Below are 20,494 nucleotides of genomic sequence, written 5' to 3'. Positions count from 1 at the left end.
AACCTGGGAAGATTCATATGGACTGATACAGAGTGAAGTGAGAAGTACCAGAGGAACAATTAATATAATAACAAAATTATAAAAACAAATAACTCTGAAAGACATAATGTCTGAAAGACATAGAATCTCTGATCAAGACAATAATCAACCACAATTCCAGAAAGAGAGATGACGGATTCAGGGTGCAAATTAAAATCTTTTTTAATGTGGTCAATAAGGGAATTTGTTTTGCTTGACTATGTATGTTTCAAGCAAGGGGGTTGTTTTTCTTTCTTTCTTAATGGAGAGAACAAGAAAAGGTGGGAAGTGATAGGAGAATTTTCATTGATTGAAAAAAATAAAATTTACTTTAAAAAAAATCTCCATGATCCCATTGCAGTCTAGGGGTCCTGAGAGTCCTGAAATTCAAGGGCAAAAGGCGTGGGCCCTGCCTCAAAAGGATTCAACCATTCAAGACTTCTTTCAGTCAGAGACAAGGTTTATTGTTTAACCAATAGAAGCAGGTGGGATTTTAAGAAAATGCTCATTTGTGATGCTTGTATTGACAAATGGGCCAGATTTTAAGAATCTGAGCATTTGGTAGATGAGACTGACCTTTTTTACATGGGAAAAAAGATTGTGGGAAGATTTGGATGGGATAGGAGTGGCCAGTAGGCTGGGGTGACCCAGAGGGAGCAGAGAAGGGGTCCAGATGGGATTAAAGGTAGAAAATAGCCTAGGGTGGTCTGGAGGCAACAGATAATGAAGGGCTGGGCTGAATTAGAGGTAACAGAAAATCTCAGGTCAAAACTACGATGAAAGGAGAATTGAAAGGATTATTCTGGGATAAACCAATGCCTCAGGTGAATGACAGGGCCTGGGCCATGTGGGAAAGTTCAGAGATTTTTCCTTTTTGGGGTCCAGATCCCAAAGACATGGTCTTTTTCTTTTAGGGGTCCAGGTATACCTTGTCATTCCTTTAATAAAGTTCTAGGAAGTAGTGTGGGGGGTGGAGGGAAGAAGAGGGGATTAATACAACCATCCAGGACAGTCCTTTATGATAATAATGTCCCAGAATTTACCTGGCTAGGCCCAAGCTCTGAATCTTCTGGCACTTGGGAGCTCCAGAAAGGCAGAAATATTGAAGTTAAATTTCCCCAAAAAATTAGAATTTAAATTAGATTGTAGAATTAAAGAAAATTTCCTGACCCAGAATAAGTAGTTTTTAATCTGGATTCTACAGGCAATGGACAAGAATCTATTCACATCCCTCCTGGCCCTAGGCACTTTTGCATAAAACCCCACCCTATCAATATTCTATCAGACTGATCCTTCCAGTCAAAGCCATGATTAAGTGAGTGGATGAGTCCCGTGATTTACTGCAGTACCTCCCCACCCCCACCCCTTACTGCAGTACCTCCCCACCCCCACCCCCCACAATAAACATACACAAATAAATATAAGCTAGCTCATTGTCTCTCCCACCTATCCCATGCCCAAAGAAGAAAGACAGAAAGAAATGTCAGAGACAAATGTCTCTCCCTGCTCTACAATGACCTCCTATTAAGAACAAAGTTTACAGCACTTCCCCTTTCCTAAGGAACAAGGTCTGGAGGGGAATCAAAATAAGAACTGGAGCTGGATCTAGGGCTGGAGGGGGAAACTGGAACCTGGACCTGGGTTGAGCTTGGATGTGGGTTTGAGTCTAGATTTGAAGATGGGACTGCAGCAGAATCCAGATCAGCTGGTGGCTGGGAGAAAGGGAAAAGGTAAGGCCAAAATACGGTCCAAAGGAGTTGGGGCAGGAAGCAGCTACACAGCTCCATAGCTAGAAAGCAAGGTTGCCTCACCCAAAGCCTCACCCTCAGTCCCACAGAGACTATTAGAGGGAAGTGGCACCTTAGGCAGGTTCTGTTCCTATCCAGAGACACTGGAGAGCTCTGAGGGGCCAAAAAAATAAAGGCTTGAAGGGGGAAAGAGAAAGGGAGGTTAGGTGGACTGGAGTGAGTGGGGATAGACTGTAGCCCCAGAGTTCAGAGCAGACACCAATGAAGGATCCTCCCCCTTTCCTTGTCTCACTTTTCCTTTCTATTTCTGGGTCTGAGATATCCCTCATGATGTGCCCTGCAGACTCAGTCACAAAGGAAAGCTAAGGCAACAGAGCCTTCCCCTCTCCTTCTCTGACAAGGAGATATCCCCACAGAGGGCATCTTCCTCCCCTCACCCCACCCCCGAGGTATCATGGGGACCAACAGACAGAACAAGTGATACAGAAATCTGCCCCAGAAAGCAGAAGCCCCAACCATCCACACAAAATGTGTCCTGGCATTGCTGAGCCTCTCTGCATTTGGGGAAGGCACCCCTAACCTGGCCCCGGACCACTCCTTCCAGTGCAGAGGTTGCCTTTGGAATCATCACAGGGTAAGTAATGACCCCATACTCATAGGGGTCAGTTCCTCATAGACCTTCTCAGTCAGACACACCCTGATCTTTGTCACAGTCATTAGCTTTGTATCCCTATATAGTCACTGACCTCTTGTGTCCCTGTCAGACCTTAACATTGCCTATTTCCTCATGTCACAGTCATTTATTTTCCCATGCTTTTGTCCCTGACACAGCCTTAATCTTCCTACTCAATGCTCCTTCCCCTCCTACTCCTTTTCCTTCCTCTCCTTTTGCTCCTTTTCTTCCTCCTCCTCCTCCTCCTCCTCTTTCTCCTCCTCCACATATTAATACCGTTCTTTCTACTCCTCCTTTGTGTCCTCTCCTAAGAGTGATAGAGATAGTCCCTTGGGCTCTTTTCTCTTCAGTGCCCTCATTACTTCCCCACTCCTTGAGATACCACATTAACTATAGGTGTCAGAGTTTGCTTTTAGCCATGTCGCAAAGGGATCCTGAAGGCTAAAGAGTGAAGTTACAGAAATGCTCTATTTCTCGACTCTTCATTTTACTCCAAACCATTCTGTAATATTCTCCTAAGCTCTTCCTTCAATGTCCTCTTCTTGTCCCCTATTTTACTTTGACTCATGATCTCTCCTAATTCTTTCCCTTCCCATTTCCCTTTCCTCCTCTCCGCTCTGCCTTATCATCTTCTCTTCTTCTCCCCTCCCCCTACCATTTCAGTGTTCTGCCTTCCTCTCCATCTCTACCTAAGAGCAGAGTAGCTAATAAGTTCCTGACTTGCCTAAATGAGAAGTTTACTCTTCAAAAGGTGGAAAAACCAAAGGGAAGTCTCTGCCACATCAGATTCTCATTCATAGGAAAGAAAAGCTTTCTGGGGTAGAAATAATAGAAACTTTGAAGGGTAGTACCACTCCTTCTCACTATTTCTCATAGAAGAAAGGAAATCCAGGAATAGTTTGAAGACACAGCAGGAAAAAATTCTAAGGAGAAGAGAAAATGAGGTTTGTCCAAAGAGACTAATTCATAGTTGCCTTGATTCACAGCAACTAATTCACCAACTGTTTTAGAGGTATAAGCCAAGAGCAATAGCTAGAATTTGCCAAGAGCAATAGCTAGAATTTGCCAAGAGGCAAGGTTACGCTTAAGGTCAGGAAAACCTTCCTCCCAATTAGGGCTGACCCAAAGTGAAATGGGCTCCCTCAGCAGATGGTAGATTTTGCCTCCTGGAAGGCTTTCAATCAGAATGAGAATGTTCATTTGTTAGGTGTGTTAAAGCATTCTTTTTCCAGAATGGGTTGGACTAGACAGCCACCAAAGTCTCTTCCAACTATCCTGTTCTGTGAGGCTGGATTGTGAAATCAGGGCCCTCCCCCCCTCTGTTGGGCTCCTCTCTGATCCCATCCCCTCTTCCGCCTGATTGAATAGGACACTTCTCAGTAACTGGACCTGGGGGACCTACAGAAAAGAGAAGGAGAAGACCACAAATTCTGTATTGGACATGCTGAGTTTGAGGTGACTGAAGGAACTATGGAAATTTAGCCTCAAGAAGAGATATTTGGGTGATGGAAATATAATAACTGCCTCTAACTCTGCCAAGTCACCTCTTCTTAACAGCAGCAGCAGCATTTCCCCCAATTAACAGCAGCCTTCCTCCACCAAACTTCTTAAAGAAGCATTGTCTTAAAACCCTCTAATACACTAATCATGTGACATGGGGTGTTGTACTCCCTCTGTGTCATATCTTATCCCCCTGCAAGCTGCTCTGCACGTGGACAGAGCTGGAAGCTATGGGAAGAGGTTGCAAACGGCCAATTTAGATCTGATATGAGAAAAACAACTTCCTAACAGTTAGAGCTGCCCCAGTGTACAATGGACTGACTTGAAAAGTGGCCATTTCCTCCTCAAGGGTCTTCATTGAAGAGCTGGATGTCTACCTCTCCAGAATGTTACAGAGAGGACTTCTGTCATGGGGCAGGTTAGACTACATGACCTCAAAGTACTTTGACATTCTCAGATTGTGTAAGGTACAGTAGGCAGGGTGGACTGCTTGAGATGGAGTACCTGTGGAGGAGACAGGGTGGAATAAATTAGGTGGAGGGTGCAGAGCATAGTGGGTAGCATGGAGTAAATTTGATAGAATGAGTGAGGTAGGCTGGAGTGATGCAGTAGTCTGGATCAACATGGTAGAATGGATCAAGAGAGTTAAATGCACTGTTCACAATGGGCAAAGGTGCCACCTTAACTAGGATCACTCAAATGCTGCTGCTTGCCAAGCAAGACAGTCTTTTCTAGCCTCCCCTCAGCCTGTGCCTGCGTCTTTCCTCTTAGAATATAAGCTCCCCAAGATTAGGGATTGTTTCCTATTTTGTTTGTTTATTGCTTTTTTCATCTCCAGTGCCTGGCATTCAGTAGGCTTTTTAAAAATACATTTTATTGATGTCTTCTGTTTTTGTTTTTTTTTTTACATTATCACAGTTCACAGTGGGCTTTTAATGAATGCTTGCTGATTGATTGCTTTGATAGAGCTGGTGGGGCCCTATCTGCTCCTTGAGAGCCCCAGGTCCCTCCTGTCCTACCAGTTGTCCTATCAGTCTTACCATCTTCTTTCTTCTCTCTGTCCCCTGCTATTTGTTTTAACCTCTCCCCTTCCGTGGAAGCTGAGAGAAGTATTGCTCTAATGAGCTATGTCTACTCTCCCCATCAGGAATTAGATACCAGCACCCAAGCTTCCCAAATGACTCAGCAGGCAGGTGTGGATCTGACCCACTCAGACCATGGTCCTGGGAATCAGGGCATAGGCTTCTGGAATGGATGGGATCCTTATTCCTCTCTGTTATTCATGCTGCTAGATTAATGTTCTAAAAACATAGCTCTGATCAGACTAGGCTTCTCCTCAACAACATTCATTGACTTCTCATTGGACTATAATATAAAATATAAATTCTTCCACAAAGATATCAAGAATATAATGTCTCCCCTGCACTCTGCACCCTACCCTTTCCCAAACTACCATCATTTCAGCCTCATTTCACAGCAGTGGCTCAGATAATAACAATAACAAAAATAATGGCTAGCATTCATATAGCATTTAAGGTTTCCAAAGAACTTTACGTCTACTATCCCATTTGATTCTCAAAAGGACCCTATGAAGTAGGTGCCATTATTTATGGCCATTTTATAGATAAGGAAACTGAGGCTGAGAGAGGTTAAGTGACTTTCCTAGGGTCACCCAACTAATGTCTGAGGCAAGATTCAAACTCAAGTCTTGGGGGCAGCTAGGTGGTGCAGTAGATAGAGCTCTGACCTTGGAGTCAGGAGGACCTGAGTTCAAATCCAGCCTCAGACACTTGACACTTACTATTTGTGTGACCATGGGCACTTAACTCCCATTGCCTCACCAAAAAGCAAAAAATAAAAAACAAAAAATAAAAAACCCTCAAGTCTTCCTTCTTAATTGCTGGCCCAACACTATAGCCACTGTGTCACAAACTGCCTTTATAAATAATATTGAAAAGCAGAGGTAGGCACTGGGAGGTGTCTTCTTTTCTATCTCCCCTGTTGCTGAGTATAAGGCCTTTTATGTAGTTGGCATTCAGTGTACGTTTGGTGACTTGAACTTGGATGCTGCAATAAGCAGCTGATCCTAGGAGTCCCTTTGTCACAGACTGTTACTCTGGGGAACCATATTGTCTGGATTCCAGGTTGTTCACTGCCTTAAACTCAGAGGGATATGAACAATGACAACTCTGAGGGAGACCACTTGCCCAGAGACCATGGCCTCCTTGTGCTTTGCTAGGTAGAACTTTGGGGTGGTAGAACATATCCTGACCTATAAGCCAAACAGCATAGGAAACCTCTTGTGTGAAAATTCTCTCTGCCTATGCAGGTTAGCCATTTAATCTGAGTGAGTTTACTTGGGCACAAAGAGAATATCTTGCTAATTGTCACACACCTAGTATGGTTCAGAGATAGGACTTCAATTCTTGTCTTTCTGAATCCAAGGCAGGTTCTTTATCCCTTAGTCACTAATTCATAACTGCCTCTCAGAAAACCTTTTGTTGTTGCTTGTTGCATAGCTTTAGGAAATTTGTAGTTTGAAAACTACTCCCACGGATGCAGCCCAGCAATTCATCTCATATTAGAAAAGGAACCCAATATACCAAAAACCATCTCTAAGAGACTGCATCCAATGCTGATTTGCATGGGAACTGTTCTAGTACTCCCCTATCTCACTTCTCCTTTCAGAAGGTCTTGGGGGGTGGAGCCAAGATGGTGGAGGGAAAGAAGGGTCTTGGACTTCCTCCTTCACACATGTTGAATCTGGGCCGCTGACAATGTCAGCCACATCCTTCCTGACACATTTCCCAGGCTCAGGGATCCTTCCCCAGACTTGCTCACATAGGCTTCTCCTGTCTGCCTCCTGTTCTTCTCCCTATACAATAGGCACCTGTGTTTCTCAAGCTACCTCCCTGGCCTCTTTTATATGTGATTTCCTCTCACATACGCACAACACACATACATACATACACACACACACACACACACACACACACACACAGAGTTCATGTTAGTGTGGAGCACAAAGGAATTTGGCCTACTCTGTATGGCTTCCCCAGTCTCCAAGTCAGGCATTTGTGTAGTGGGGAGCAAGCAGCCCAGTACTGGGACTCAAGACACCCATGACTTCCAGTCACAAAGGTGCCCTTGCCTGGATGAAGTACCTCCAGTAAGTAACTTTTTTTCTTTGGACCTCAAATTCCCTCTTGGAAAAATTTGTGTGACAGCTATGGGGGTCCAATAGAGGATTGAGTGATTGGACTACATGATCTCCAAAGAGACTTCAAGCTCTAAGACTCCACTGTTCTATGAATGTTCCACAAACAAAACCAGAGAGAGGCAACCAGAGCCTCTGAGGCCCTTGTCTAGGACTTCCCATGACAAGAAAGAAAGAAGCATTTTTGAAGCACCTACTATGTGCCAGGGTCTATGCTAAGCTCTCCATGGGACCTAGGTGTTGGGGTTGGTGGGAGACAAAAGGAAAGACAAGGCATAACAGGAAAAGAAGAAGCCCAACTGTCAAATCCTTTTTTTATAGTGAGACTCAAAATGAAACTTGGGACTCAGATTCTCATAGAATGAAACAAGTCTACAAACCCTGCCCTAAGAAGACTGGAGCCCCACCAGGACATGCTTGGGACCCTAGGACCAGGGCTAGGAGACTGAAACGATTATGGGATTTAAGGACTTAGAAAGTAAGGGAATTCAACACACTAAAATGACCAAGTACCTGAAAGACTCAGGAGAAAGAAGGGATTTAAGAGAATGAGGGGCCAAAGGAGGCCTATCAGGCCTACAACTCCAGATTAAGGATACTGAGGGTATGCAGAAAGATCCCTAGACTAGGGGAGTGAGGACTAAGAGCCCTTAAGCTACATGGCAAGGATCAAACAGTCATTGTGAACACTCACTCTTTCCCCTTGCCAGATCCAATTGTCACTCATGCCATCTAACCATACCTCCTTATTTTATTGTAAACACTCACTAACCATCTCTTCAATATTCTAGGATTCTAGTGTTTTCCTAGGAACTGAAAGCAAGATAATTGGCCTATAGTCTAAAGAGCCATCCTCTTTTTAAAAAGGGGAGGGGGGAGGCAGGGGAACACATCTGCAATTTTCCAAGCCAGAGGTCACACTTCCATTTACCATGTTCTTTCAGATGTCACTGAGAGTGGCTTAGCAGCCACATCAACTAGCTCTTTCAGAATCTACGCATGCAATTTATCTATGATTTTAATTCACCAAGATTTTAAACACCAAGAGAGGAATTTTCTTAATAATATCTTAGAATTATATGGATTTGGCTATGATGACTCTGGGAGTTTTCATTTTGGGCTTTCGTTCAAGAGACAACCACTAGATTTTTTTTTCTATTCTCCTCTTACCCTTTTGATCTAATGAATCTGGGCCGTTTTCTTTTCATAACTTCTTAAAATGTGATGTCTGACTCTTTTCCTGGTCATAGCTTTCAAGTATTCCAATGATTCTTAAATTATTTCTCATTGCTGCATTTTCCAGGTCAGTTTTTTTTTAATGTGAGATACACTATATTTTCTTCTTTTTTCAGTGTTTTGAATACTTCATGTTATCTCAAGTAGTCATTAAGTTCTGTTCGATTCATCCAAATTTTCAAGGAGTCTGTTACTGTTGAGGTTTGAGAGGTTGAGACCCCTCAAAGAAGTACAAGACCGGGTCTTCTGGAATGAATTCACAAATTCAAGCAATCTTTAAGTCAAGTTGCAAAAAGTGTATTATTACGCTTTTCAGCAGGCAAGGATTCTTAAGGAACCTGCAAGAGACTGAGGATAGAGCTAGGGTTTATATGGAAAAGGGCATGGGAAAGGAATGCCAGGGACACTGATGAGGTAATCGAAAGTTCCAAGTGTCTTTGGGAGCTATGGATGAGAAAGTACAGGGAGTATACCGGACAGGGAGGGAGATGACAGAGGTATGGATCTTTGGAGTCTGGCAGGAGGAAGAGTCCTTGGGCTAGCCAAGGACAAAACTCCTTGGGCTGGGCAAGACACCCCTCTCCCTCTGTCTTGATGAGAGAATGCTCAGCAACAAGGGAAAGCTTTCTCACAAGACAGGAACTTACTAAGAAATTGGGAGGCTTCCAAAGACACGATCTGAGGGCTGGGGCCTGAGCAGCCCAGCACTCTCTCACCCAGCTTTGTGTAGCTGCACCAGGGAGATAAGGGTCGTGCTGGGGCTCACACATGGATAACTGCTAGGCACTGTGTCCTTGGGCTAGGGAGTGGTTGTCAGAGACAGTGTTTCTGAGGCTAGGGAGAAATTGGGGTCCAAGTACAAGCACAAGCACCCCATCATTACTTGGTTAAGATTCTACAACTATTGTACTAAATTGTTAGTTTTCCTTATAAGTCTTTGCTCCAAAGCTCAAATTTCTTTTACAACTCTTTGCTCTAGAAACCTCATTTTGTTTATAAAATAATTTTAATTCTTTTCAAAAACTGTTTTTCCATTTCTTCCAGGAATTCTGGTTGACTTTATTTTGAAGTTGTGTTTTTCTTTGAGGATTTGCTTATGGATGTTTTGGAGGCATCCTATTTTGATTTTGTATCTTGATCATCCCTCTCTCCACAAAAACTCATCTTGGTGGGAATCTTGTCTACTCATTCTTCAAGCTTTTTTCCCTCACTTAATCATTTGTGCTAGCCCAAGGCTCTGCTCATTTCTGGGGAGTGAGGGATTTATTTGATCATAGTTTATATTTTCTGTGTTCCTGATACTGCTTTCTCTGAATACTGAATTCAATGGTCTTCAAGGATCTCAGGAGATACTCAGGTTGGTGATCAGCAAACTTTCAGTGAGCTCAAAGTGATCTTATCTAAGATAAAGTCTGATTGCTACCCTCCTGATCTGAGGTTTGCAAGCTCCTGACCCTGATTTGGGTCTGGAGGATCCAAGAGTAGACTTATCCCTGAGAAGACCTCCAGTAGACTGGAGTCCCTGTCAAGTAGCTGGGTTGGAGATCTAATATCAGCAAGGGCCAAAGTCTTTTGAAGGCACCTCCAGTTCTGGTTCAGCAGCCACAGCCATTCAAAGGGGCTACTGCCCACCATGAGTCAATCAGGCCAGAACCAGATACACATGTTCTCAAGTTTCTCCAATGCATTTCCTCATCACAGATCATCACAACTTTCCTAATGGCATGTTCTTCAGCCTATTACATGTAGAGTAGCCTCAAAGATGCTCTGAGCACGTGCCACTTCTGTTACCTAAGTCAAACCTCTTCAGGGTAGAGCTGCCTCAAACTGACATGCCCTGCTATAGCACATGGCTAACTGAATTTTACTTCACACGAAAGTTGAATAACTGCCTGTAGGGCATTTAATAGAGGAGATTCTTATTGGCATAAATGTTGAAGTAGATGACCTCTGAACACCTGCCCACCACTGATACTCAATGGGGTTTTGTTTCTGAAAATCCTATAAGCTCCTGAAACCATGACCAATGCCACTGTGACCTCCTACCCTTTGTTCCCATTCTAGTCATTGACCCCTCCTCATACTTCCTTCTATTTTTCTCTCCTAGGTGTGATGGAGTTAATCAGTCTCTCATGCCACTTAATCGGTTTTCTTGTCCCCATTCTCTTCCTTGAGATACCCACATTGGCCTCAGGTATGAATGTTTGTTTCCCAATGTCTTGTAATGTGATTCCATGGATTGAGGAGTGAATTGAGGCTGAAGAGATTCTGTCCTTGCCTCCATCATTCTCTATTAAGCCATTTCCTCATTGCCTGACACCTCAACCTCTCTCTTCTCACATAATTTCCTGGGGTTTTCACTAGTTTCTCTTTCTCTCCCTTCTGGGGACTTCTCAATATCTTCACCATTTTTACTTCCCTTCTTTCATCCTTCTATGGCAATTTCTTTCATTCTCCCTCTACCCCCTCCTTCCTCATTTTCTCTGTTTCCCATTCCACTTGGGAACACCATCCTTCTCCCTCATCTATAGCATAAAGGCTGGTTTCTTGTTTCCATTGTACTCTTCTCCTAGCTCTGCTATCTTCTTCCCAAATGATTGAACAGGGAAGTTCTCAGTGATTGGACCTACCGGACCCATCCAGGCCTCAGTGGGAGAAGTTGCAGAGTTGCCATGTTACCTCTCCCCAGCACAAAGTGCAGAGCACATGGAGGTGGTCTGGTTCCAATCCACTCGGGTGGTACATCTCTATCAAGATGGGGAAGATCAATTTGGAAACCAGGACCCTAATTACCAAGGGAGGACAGAGCTAGTGAGAGATTCTATCTCTAGTGGGAATGTCACTCTGAAGATATGGGACGTGAGACTCTTGGATGAAGGAAGATACATATGTCATTTCGAAAATGGTTTTGATCAAGAGGAAGCTGATGTAATGCTAAAAGTCTCAGGTGAGGATCTGGAGCCTGGATGGGGATGATAGGGTACAGTATCCTCTCTTCCCAACTAGATGCTTATTCTCCTGCCAAAGAGGAATCCATTTGAGAATTAATTTGTGAAGGGATGGATGATGGAAGGAAAGTCAAGTCTATAAGTCAACAAAAATTTATTAAATCCTTACTATGCTAAGCCTTGTGCTAAGAACTGAGATTACAAATAGTAGTAAAAAGAAAGAGCCCCTGCCCTCAAAGAGCTTACACTCTAATAAAGGAAGACAACACATAAAGAAAAATGAATGTGGAAGAGGGGGAGTGAAGGTAACCCCCATGGGACTATGGTGGAAAAAAAGTCATTGTTGAGGGCCTGAAACCACAGAAATCAGGAGAAGTAATAGTCTCCAGAGTGTAGGTTCCTGGGAGAAAAGAGTAAGAATCAAGAAAATGAAAAGAATTAGAGGACAAGCAGGTGAAGGGAAAAGGAAGAGTTGTAAAAGGTTGAACATCACTTTTTCCTGGCCAATTTCCTACCTATATTCCCCTTATCACCCTCTTCCCCAGGCCACAGAAGGCCAGCATAGTTTCATTCATAGCTAACAGCACGTAAGGGGCATAAGAAACCAGTACTTCCCAAACTTTTCTGAACAAGGAACATGTTAGGCTTTAAAGTACTTTTAAAGTATTGGACTGAAGCCAGAAATGCTGATACTGGACTATTTGGGGCATGGGTTAGTAAAATTAAGAGAAATTAATCCAGTTTGTAAACTGAGATTTTTTTCTTACATATTAAGCATGTAACTTATGCATTATTTCATAGTTAATAATTAAAGGGGAAAGATTGATTACATTGAAGTAATTTTCTGGAATTAATTTATTATTAAGTATTTACTAACTAAAGTGATCAGACCTACAGGTCACTAAAGTGTTTTCTTTTTTTAATTTGGTATTTTATTTTTCCCCAATTACATGTAAAAACAATTTACAAAATTCATTTTTAAAATTGAGTTCCAAATTCTCTCCCTCTCTCCCTAGCCCCCTTATTGAGAAGGCAAGCAATTTGATATAGGTTATATGTGTGCAAAATGTATTTTCATATCAGTCATGTTATAAAAGAAAACATAGACCAAAATAAAAACCCAAGAAATATAAAGAAAGTTTTTTAAAAGTATGCTTCAATCTGTATTCAGATCTTGTCAGTTCTTTCTCTGGAGATAGATAGCATTTTTCATCATAAGTCCTTCAGAGTTGTCTTGGATCATTGTATTACTAAGAATAACTATAACTAAAGTATTTTCAAAGAAAATAGTTTGAGAAATAGCCAGAAATAGAATATATCCAGATTTAATCAAAGTAGTTGGCAAGGTTTCTCAGGATGTCCCCAGGGATAAGATGGAGAAATGTGGGATGAATGATAGGCTAGCTCCTTCTTGGGACTGATCCAGGAGACCTTGGCGTTGGGCCCTAGAGATTTCACCTTTCACTGCTTTGTTCACCTTCCTTGATACCTTAATCACAATCCAAGGTACCAAGGTTCCTGCATGTAAATGGCCCCAATCCTTGATGCTCTGGATCCTGAGATCAACCTCACCATATCCCTTCTTTGGCCACTGCTGCCAGAACTCATAACTAGATGCCTTTGTCTGCTATAATCCTCCTATTTCCTTCCTATATATTTTCTGCTCACTCTTCATATTATGAGTGGATCTTCTAGTATTGCTGAGAAAAGAAAAGGAAATATATAAATTCAGAAATATTCATTGAAAAGAAATTAATGCAGTCCCTTATGGAATGTTCTTTGACTTCCGAGATATGCTAGCTACAGTTACTCATGAGCCTATCATGATATAAACCTGCTCTTCCTTTACACTTGGCCAGATATAAATACTTCTCCCTAAATAAAACTGACTTCATCAAAGGTGTTCCTAAGCCAAGGGAATCATGTGCTTTCTGAAAAAAAAGTAGTGGCATGTGGGAGAGTGAAGAGGCTGCAGGGTTCCTCATCCCAAACCCTAGTTCTGGGCCAGAGGGGATTGAGGGCACTGATGTGCTTTGGTGGGGGTTGTATTTTAGGTGAAGAAGTTAAGCCAGTGTTGGTTTTCTGGATGGTCCTCTTCATTGCATACATAGCTGCCTTCTGGGTGCTGACATTTGGCTTTTTCATGTGGTTCATCCTGCGATACCAAGGTAATTATGAAGAGAAACTGGGGTAAGAGCATTTTTCTGACCCATCATACTGTTCTGGGCAAAGACAGTACAAGTCTTCTAGAACTCTGAGAATCCTGGGAGCCTGACCTTTGCTAGGATCTGTCACTTACTCCAATACACTGCCCTCAGTATTCCTGTGGCCAAAACCTTAAAAAGGGTAATTCTCAAAATGCCCATTGTTGGGTACCCTTGCTTCTTCTGTACAAACTTATAGCCTCATGACATCACATACTCTGGTCAGATGGAAGGAAGACTCCATTTATTCCTATGCTCTCTCCTCCTGGGTCCCCTAAGTAATTGGTTGTAGAACTCCTCCTACCCAAGAATCAATACAAGGTCTTGCGGGGATTCTTCTGTTGTAGTGAAGATGTCTTCCACATGTAAGTTCTTATCATCAATGATGGTGATCCAGGATGTTTTTCTATATGCAGAAGCTGTTGTTGTTGTTGTTGTTCAGTTGTGTTAGTTATGTTCAACTCCTCATGACCCCATTTGGGGTCTTCTTGGCAAAGTTACTAGAGTGGTTTGCCATATCCTTCTCCAGTTCATTTTACAGATGAGGAATCCAAGGCAAGCAAGGTTAAGTGACTTGCCCAGAGTCACACAGCTTGTAAGTGTCTGGGCTGGATTTGAATTCATGAAGATGAATCTTCCTGATTCCAAGCCCAGGACTCTATCCACTGTGTTATCTAGTTGCCATAAGCAGAAGCAGCTGCCACCAATTTTGACTTACGTTCTTTTCATATCTATCTAGGATTTAAAATGCAAAGTAATTTTGTATCATATTTCATTTATTTAATCCCAAATTGATTCATTTCCACCACCCCAACCCCAAGTTTAAGTTCAAGGAAAATGTCCAAGCAGAGTTTGTCCCCATTTTGCATTATGATTTTTATTTACTTTATAAATTATTGTGACCAAAAAGGAAAACATTCACCTTATAGGTTAAAATGCATTTACTGTATGAAATTGGAATCACAAAAACATAGTACTCTACTTCAAACCACTCCATGACCCTGGTAAAGATCTGAAGAACCTCCCCAGTCTACTCCTCAATCAGCAGCTAAGTATGCCCTTGAAACCTGAGTAACATCTCTGTCTTCACCCAAGGACAGCCATTCCACATTCCCAGTCCCACTCTTAGATTCTGTGCTCAGTACCCTACCAGGATATCTGCACCTTCTCCAGCTGGGCTCCATCAGACCTCATTAGTGTCTCCAATATGATTGACACTACAGTGCATCCCTAGCCTGGTGGCTCATCTAGGCCCTTGAATGTGTCCCCTCTCTAGGATGTTGCCACAGAGAAGGCTAAGGCCTCATGTTTCAATGCCCACATTAACCCCTTTCTGGTCTGGCCCTTCAAAACAGCTGAATCATCCAACTCCAGCTGGGTCTCAATTAGTGCAAATAATGCCTCCTCTGAAGTGGTCCTGTGCATTCAAATTTGTGCTATCTGAAGTCATAGTTCTGTAAAATATGTTATTGGTTCTAGCCCAATGGAAATGTCCAATGTAGATTTGAATCATGCTACTACTTAAAGGTATTCATTATTACCACTAATCTGGAGCCAGCTATGTACCACTCACTTTCTTTCTTGTGGCACCTAAACAAGAAGCAGAAGGAAACAATTGTGGCCTGGCATAAACCCCAGTAATTTCAAAATGACAATCAGAGAAAACAAGGAAGAAATGCCAGTGAGTTGGGATGAGTGTCCTGACCTAAAGTCAATGGCAAGTGAGATTTCACAGCAACTGCCAGTAGTCTGATCCATCTCCATCTTTCTCTGGTCGATATTTTCAGCCTAATGCCTTGGTCCTATCTGCATCCCAGGATCTCTACATCAGCCACTGCAGCTCTCTAAGATCTGTCCCAGGTGTCTTAACTATTCAAGGAGCTCAGTGATAGCAGTAGTGGCCCCTTCTGTTCCCAGCCACTTAGAAGAAATAGAAATGGAATGTCAGGCCAGTAGTCTCCCCAAAGGGGCAAGAGTCATGAAAAATTTCACCCTGTCTTCCAATTTTTCAATCTCTGTCTGAAATTTGTGTTGAAGCAATCTTGTTTTCAATGTCCTCCTGACTCAGTCTCCCCTGTGGTAGGCCCTCGATCCCCTCTGGCTTCTAAAGAAATGAAACATGTTACAGACCCAGAGTGAGAACTAACTGTATCTTAGAAGCATACCAGCCAAAACGAGGGGGCAGAAAGATAGTCCTGCTATCTTTTGCCCTGGTCAGAACACAAATTCAATAGTGTTTCCCTTTTTGGAGACTTTAGCATAACCCATAAAAACTCTAAGCATCCTCATCCCAACTCTCATTCTCACTAATGGGTCTCCAGTCTTGCAGCAAGGCTACATCTCCTCCTTAGGACTTTAGGGGTACCACTAAGAACTGAGAGTTACTGTCTAATGTCATTGGCTCAAGCCCCTACTGGTGTGCTTCTCCCTCAAGATGATCAGTTTAGAATAAGTGAAGTCAACCAGCCTTAAATAGCTTTTAGAAAGGAGTGTTTACTTAGGTGGTACAAACAATTGATACAAAACATCCCCCTCAAAAGTTTGTGACATATTATACAGAATCTAGGAGAAAGTGGGCTCAAGTTTAGAGAACATGGGAGACTAAGATATAATTTACAGTTCCAGAATACTGGAATTCCTTTTCTTCCATTTCAAGGTTACTTAGAAGGGCGCCATTAGCTTGGTGCATCTGTGTCTAATTTATTATTGGCTCTTTGACAGTCACTGCTGTCAGCCATTGCTGGCCCTGGAGGAGGATGCTACGGTACTGATAATAAAATGAGAAGCCCCAAATCCTCCAAAGCCTTCAAATCCTCTTTGAAGATCCCAAGAACCTCCTCTGACCAAAGGGAAGAGTAAGACATGGTGTGTGAAAGAGACCTGGCCATGACTGAGGATAAGATGTCCCCTTCCTCATAGGTGGTTCCTCTTCAGGGCTTTTACTGGAAATCCATATTTGCTCCAATGTCTGCAATTCCCTGATTCCAGCTAACTTTTACACAGTACCCAGGGGACATGATGAAATCCTTTATTCAATGGGAATAGAATGCCTGTCTAGTGTTATTTTACTTTATCAGGTATCTTTCCCAGACTTTCACAATCTAATGTAGTTTCATTGAATTGATTGGTTGGGCACTGTTATCGATTAATCCTTCTCTTACATTGGGAAGACCACTTACAAGTGGAAAAGTCACAGCTATGCCCTAGGTCTCACAGAATCTCTCCAGCAGAGTAGACTACAAGGGACTCTCAACTTGCACCCTCCTATTTACCTGGCTTCCTCACAAGGGCATTTTGTCCTCAGGGCCCGACTTGTGCAGTCTCAAGCCTTCCATTATGCCCTACTGCTAGTGCTCCAGAAACTCCTTATCTTGGAATTCTCTCATCCTTCTTGCTTCTTTAGTAAGAAAGACTCTGATGCACACAGGAACCTAGGGTAACTATTTAGGGGATCAGAGACTTAGTGAAGATTCCCTTACACATCAGAAGGACATCATGGAACTCATTTCCACTTCAGGATCACCTTTCTTCATCTAGGAATGTCCCAGTATTTCCTAGTAGTTGAGGGACTGTGTGCTGACACTTGTGGGGGGGGGGGAATTCTTTCAGAATGTCTTACACGGACCAGTCCCTGGCTGTGGGAAATAAATGGTATCCTGGTTGTGTCTTGGGCATTTGAAATTGAAATTGCCATGTATTTCCTGTGGATCCTGCTACGATGCCAAGGTAAGAAAAGATGGGTGCAGGAATGGGTTTAAATTATAAAATGATATTAAAGCTTAGTCCCTTGCCCCCTAGCCCCTGAGTTCCCCTGAAGCCCTGGTCTCTCCAGTCCTCCATTGTGGGCCCACCACTTGTCTGAAGTCTTCCTTAGAGATGGGATCAAAAGGGATGAGTATGGCTGGGCTCTTAGAGAGTACAGGGTGTCAGGCAGTGCCAGAGCCCCAGAGGGGAAGCTGGCTGGGGGCCTGGGAGACCTCAGGTCACTGGTGGGGGGGGGAAGAAATCTATAGCCCCAGCCCACCTAGTTTTAGGGCTGCTGGACAGGAAAGGCCAAGGGCTTACCCTGACCAAGCTGCAGCTGATGAGTCCCAGGTGTTATTCAGGGTATTCTCACAAGGAAGAGTCTGACAAGCTAGACTGGATGGACTGGGTGACCTTTCTGATCTCACTTTTCCTGCCCTGGAGAATGACCACAACACTTTTTACCCTGTTCAAAGGACTGTGCTGCTGCCAAAATCAAAGGTAATTCCAGATACAGTCGTTCATACAGGGACTGGCCTGCCTGTGATCCACAGAAAGCTGTGGAGGGACTGGAGTCCTGGAGTTCACTTTGAGTAGGGGGTGGGGGAAGGGGGAGGGGAGAGGGTGAGGAGAGCAAGGAAGGGAAGCAATGAGAGCTGTAATTGGCAATATTCATTTACACTTGGGGCAAGGTGTAAGGTTGGTGAGGATCTGACTTTGCAAGGAGAGAGAGACGAGGCTCTCCTGGGGTCAGAATACAAAGTGGGTACAAAATTCACCCAGGGACATTCCTAGATGAACATGTAGAGGAAGAAGATGAGTCTTGTAGTAGGATGAAGGTCAACCTCCCCCAGAAATGTGCTGCTGGTACCAATAAATTTCCCATTCAGGTACAAGGAACAAAGGGACAGTTGCCCTAATTATATTAGGGGAAGGGAGGGACTCTTGGGAGTAAAATCACTAGGAACATAGTGAGTTGGATGGAGCCCTTGAGAAACTAAGAATCTAGAACTTGGCTAGGTGTGGGAAGACAGAAAAAATCCAGAGCTCTGTCTTTCTGTCTCTGTCCATTTGTCTCTGGGTCTCTCTATCTTTTTCTCCTTCTTTCACTCCCTCTTCAGTCCTTCTACTCCTTGATCTTTCCTTCCCTTCCTTTTTCCTTCCCTTGAGCCTCTCTACCCATTCCCTCTGTCTCTTTCCCTCCTTCCCATTTCCTTCTCTTTTTCAACTCTCATTTTCCTTCTCTGTCTTCCTTCACCCCTCCCCACTCATGCATCCCCCATCTTTCATTCTGTACTTTCTCAGACAGAAACCTGATGCCTCATTGAGGTGAGCAACTCTGATTCAAGATAGACTTTCTTCCCTCCCTTGTTTTTAGTTCCAAGGAGGGGTACAAAGGTGAAAGATCATAATGCTCCTTTTCTTGGTCACTACTCCAGTCTTGCCCTTCCCTGCTGTTCTCTCCAGCCCCTCCTCCTCTCTACCTGCCCTTACCTAAATTTCAGTTACTGGTTAGTGAAAATAAAGAATTAATTTTTTCCCATCCAAGTTCATGTTGTCCTCTGAAAACCCTCCACAGAGCCCTTGAGGGTTCATGGACCCCAATTGAAGAACCAATGATTCAGGGGTTAGTGAGATCAACCTGGCCTCTGGGCCTGCCCTGTGGGGGTGCTGCTGCCAGGTGGGCAGACAGTGGTGCCATGTAAGGCCACTAACAGACCTTCCCTAGGGTTGTCACTTAAGTTTCAGGCCACCCAGCACAGGACCCCAACAAAGGGGTCCCAGAAGAACTGAAAGTGAGGTTTAACATGTCAGTCAGTTACCTGAAGGTCTTCAGGAAGCTTAGGAGCACAAACCACAAAGCCAGCAATCCCTACACTCAGCTACCAACCTTATCTCAAGAAACTTTGTCTCCACAGGTTGCTGCTGGGATCTGAGAGAAGACCCAGGCCTAGTCCCCAAAGCTCTGTGGATCCAATGGCTGGTTGTGGGATCACACAGGTGGCCTTGGAAGATGGTCTCTGACCCTGAAGAGACTGGAAAACCCTTCCCTATGTGCTTTCCTGGTGCCATGGTAGCCAGTTAACAAAACAATTCGGAGGTACCACCACACCTATCAGATTGGCCAATATGACAGAAAAGGAAAATGACAAATGCTGGAGGGAATGTGGAAAAATAGGGATAGTAATGCATTGTTGATGGAGCTGTGAACTGGTCCAAACACTCTAGAGAGCAATTTAGAACTATGCCTAAAGAGCTATAAAACTGTGTATATCCTTTGACCCAGCCAAACCACTACCAAGTTTGTATCCCAAAGAGATCAAAGAACAGGGAAAGGACCTATATATATAAAAATATTTGTAGCAGCTTTTTTAGCAATGGCAAAGAATTGGAAATTGGGGAGATGTCCATCAATTGGGGAATGGATAAACAATGGATATGATAGTGATGAAATACTATTGTGATGTAAGAAATGATAAGTAGGATAGTTTTAGAGAAACCTGGAAAGACTTACATAAACTGATCCAAAGAACCAAGAGAATATTGTGCAGTAACAGAAATGTTGTACATTCATCAATTGTGAATGGCTTAGTTCTTCTCAGTAATACAATGATCCAAGAGAATTCCAAAAGACTTATGATGGAAAATGTTATCCACATTCAGAGTAAGAACTGATGGAATCTGAATGCAAATCAAAGCATACTATTTTAACTTTCTTTGGGGGTTTTTTTCATGGTTTTTTTTTCCTTTTGTTCTGTTTCTTCTTTCACAACATGACTAATGTGGAAATGCTTTTACATGAATGCACACATATAATATATATCATATTGCCTGCCATCTTGGGGAAGGGGGACAAATTGGAACTCAAAATACTATAAAAATGAATGTTTAAAATTGTCTTTACATGTAATTTGAAAAAATTAAATGTTATTTACATTTTTAAAAACTGTGCACATCTTTTGACCCAGCCAATAGCACTACCAGAGCTGTATCCCAAAGAGAACGTAGAAAAAGGAAAAGGACCTCTATGCACAAAAATATTTATAACAGCTCTTTTAGTGGTAGCAAAGAATTGGAAATTAAGGAAGTGCCCATCAATTAGGGAATGGATAAACAAGTTGTGGTATGTGATTGTGATGGAATACTATTGTGATGTAAGAAATGATAAGCAGGATGGTTTCAGAAAAACCTGGAAAGACTTAGTG

The 20,494-nt window shown here is 43.0% G+C and overlaps 1 protein-coding gene across 5 annotated transcripts; it reads left to right on the top strand.

The window, feature by feature from the left end:
* The first annotated feature begins 1,618 nt into the window (after positions 1-1,618).
* LOC114039905 (myelin-oligodendrocyte glycoprotein-like) lies at positions 1,619-19,471 on the top strand. Of its 5 annotated transcripts, none has more exons than XM_027857828.1 (7): positions 1,619-1,748; positions 10,500-10,586; positions 10,998-11,339; positions 13,395-13,508; positions 17,154-17,270; positions 17,765-17,789; positions 19,208-19,406. In XM_027857828.1, exons 1-7 carry the CDS (start codon positions 1,697-1,699, stop codon positions 19,311-19,313), a joined length of 843 nt encoding a protein of 280 aa, XP_027713629.1. In that variant the 5' UTR covers positions 1,619-1,696; the 3' UTR covers positions 19,314-19,406. The 5 variants fall into 5 exon arrangements, with proteins under 5 accessions (XP_027713629.1, XP_027713624.1, XP_027713628.1 ...); XM_027857823.1 differs by having other exon boundaries at positions 1,620-1,748; positions 17,651-17,789; XM_027857825.1 differs by lacking the exon at positions 1,619-1,748 and adding an exon at positions 2,013-2,400 and having other exon boundaries at positions 17,651-17,789.
* Positions 19,472-20,494: the final 1,023 nt, after the last annotated feature.

This window comes from Vombatus ursinus, unplaced genomic scaffold (assembly GCF_900497805.2).
Source record: "Vombatus ursinus unplaced genomic scaffold, bare-nosed wombat genome assembly UNPS02012319.1, whole genome shotgun sequence".
Lineage (NCBI taxonomy): Eukaryota > Metazoa > Chordata > Mammalia > Diprotodontia > Vombatidae > Vombatus > Vombatus ursinus.
This window is presented reverse-complemented; position numbering and strand designations above follow the sequence as displayed.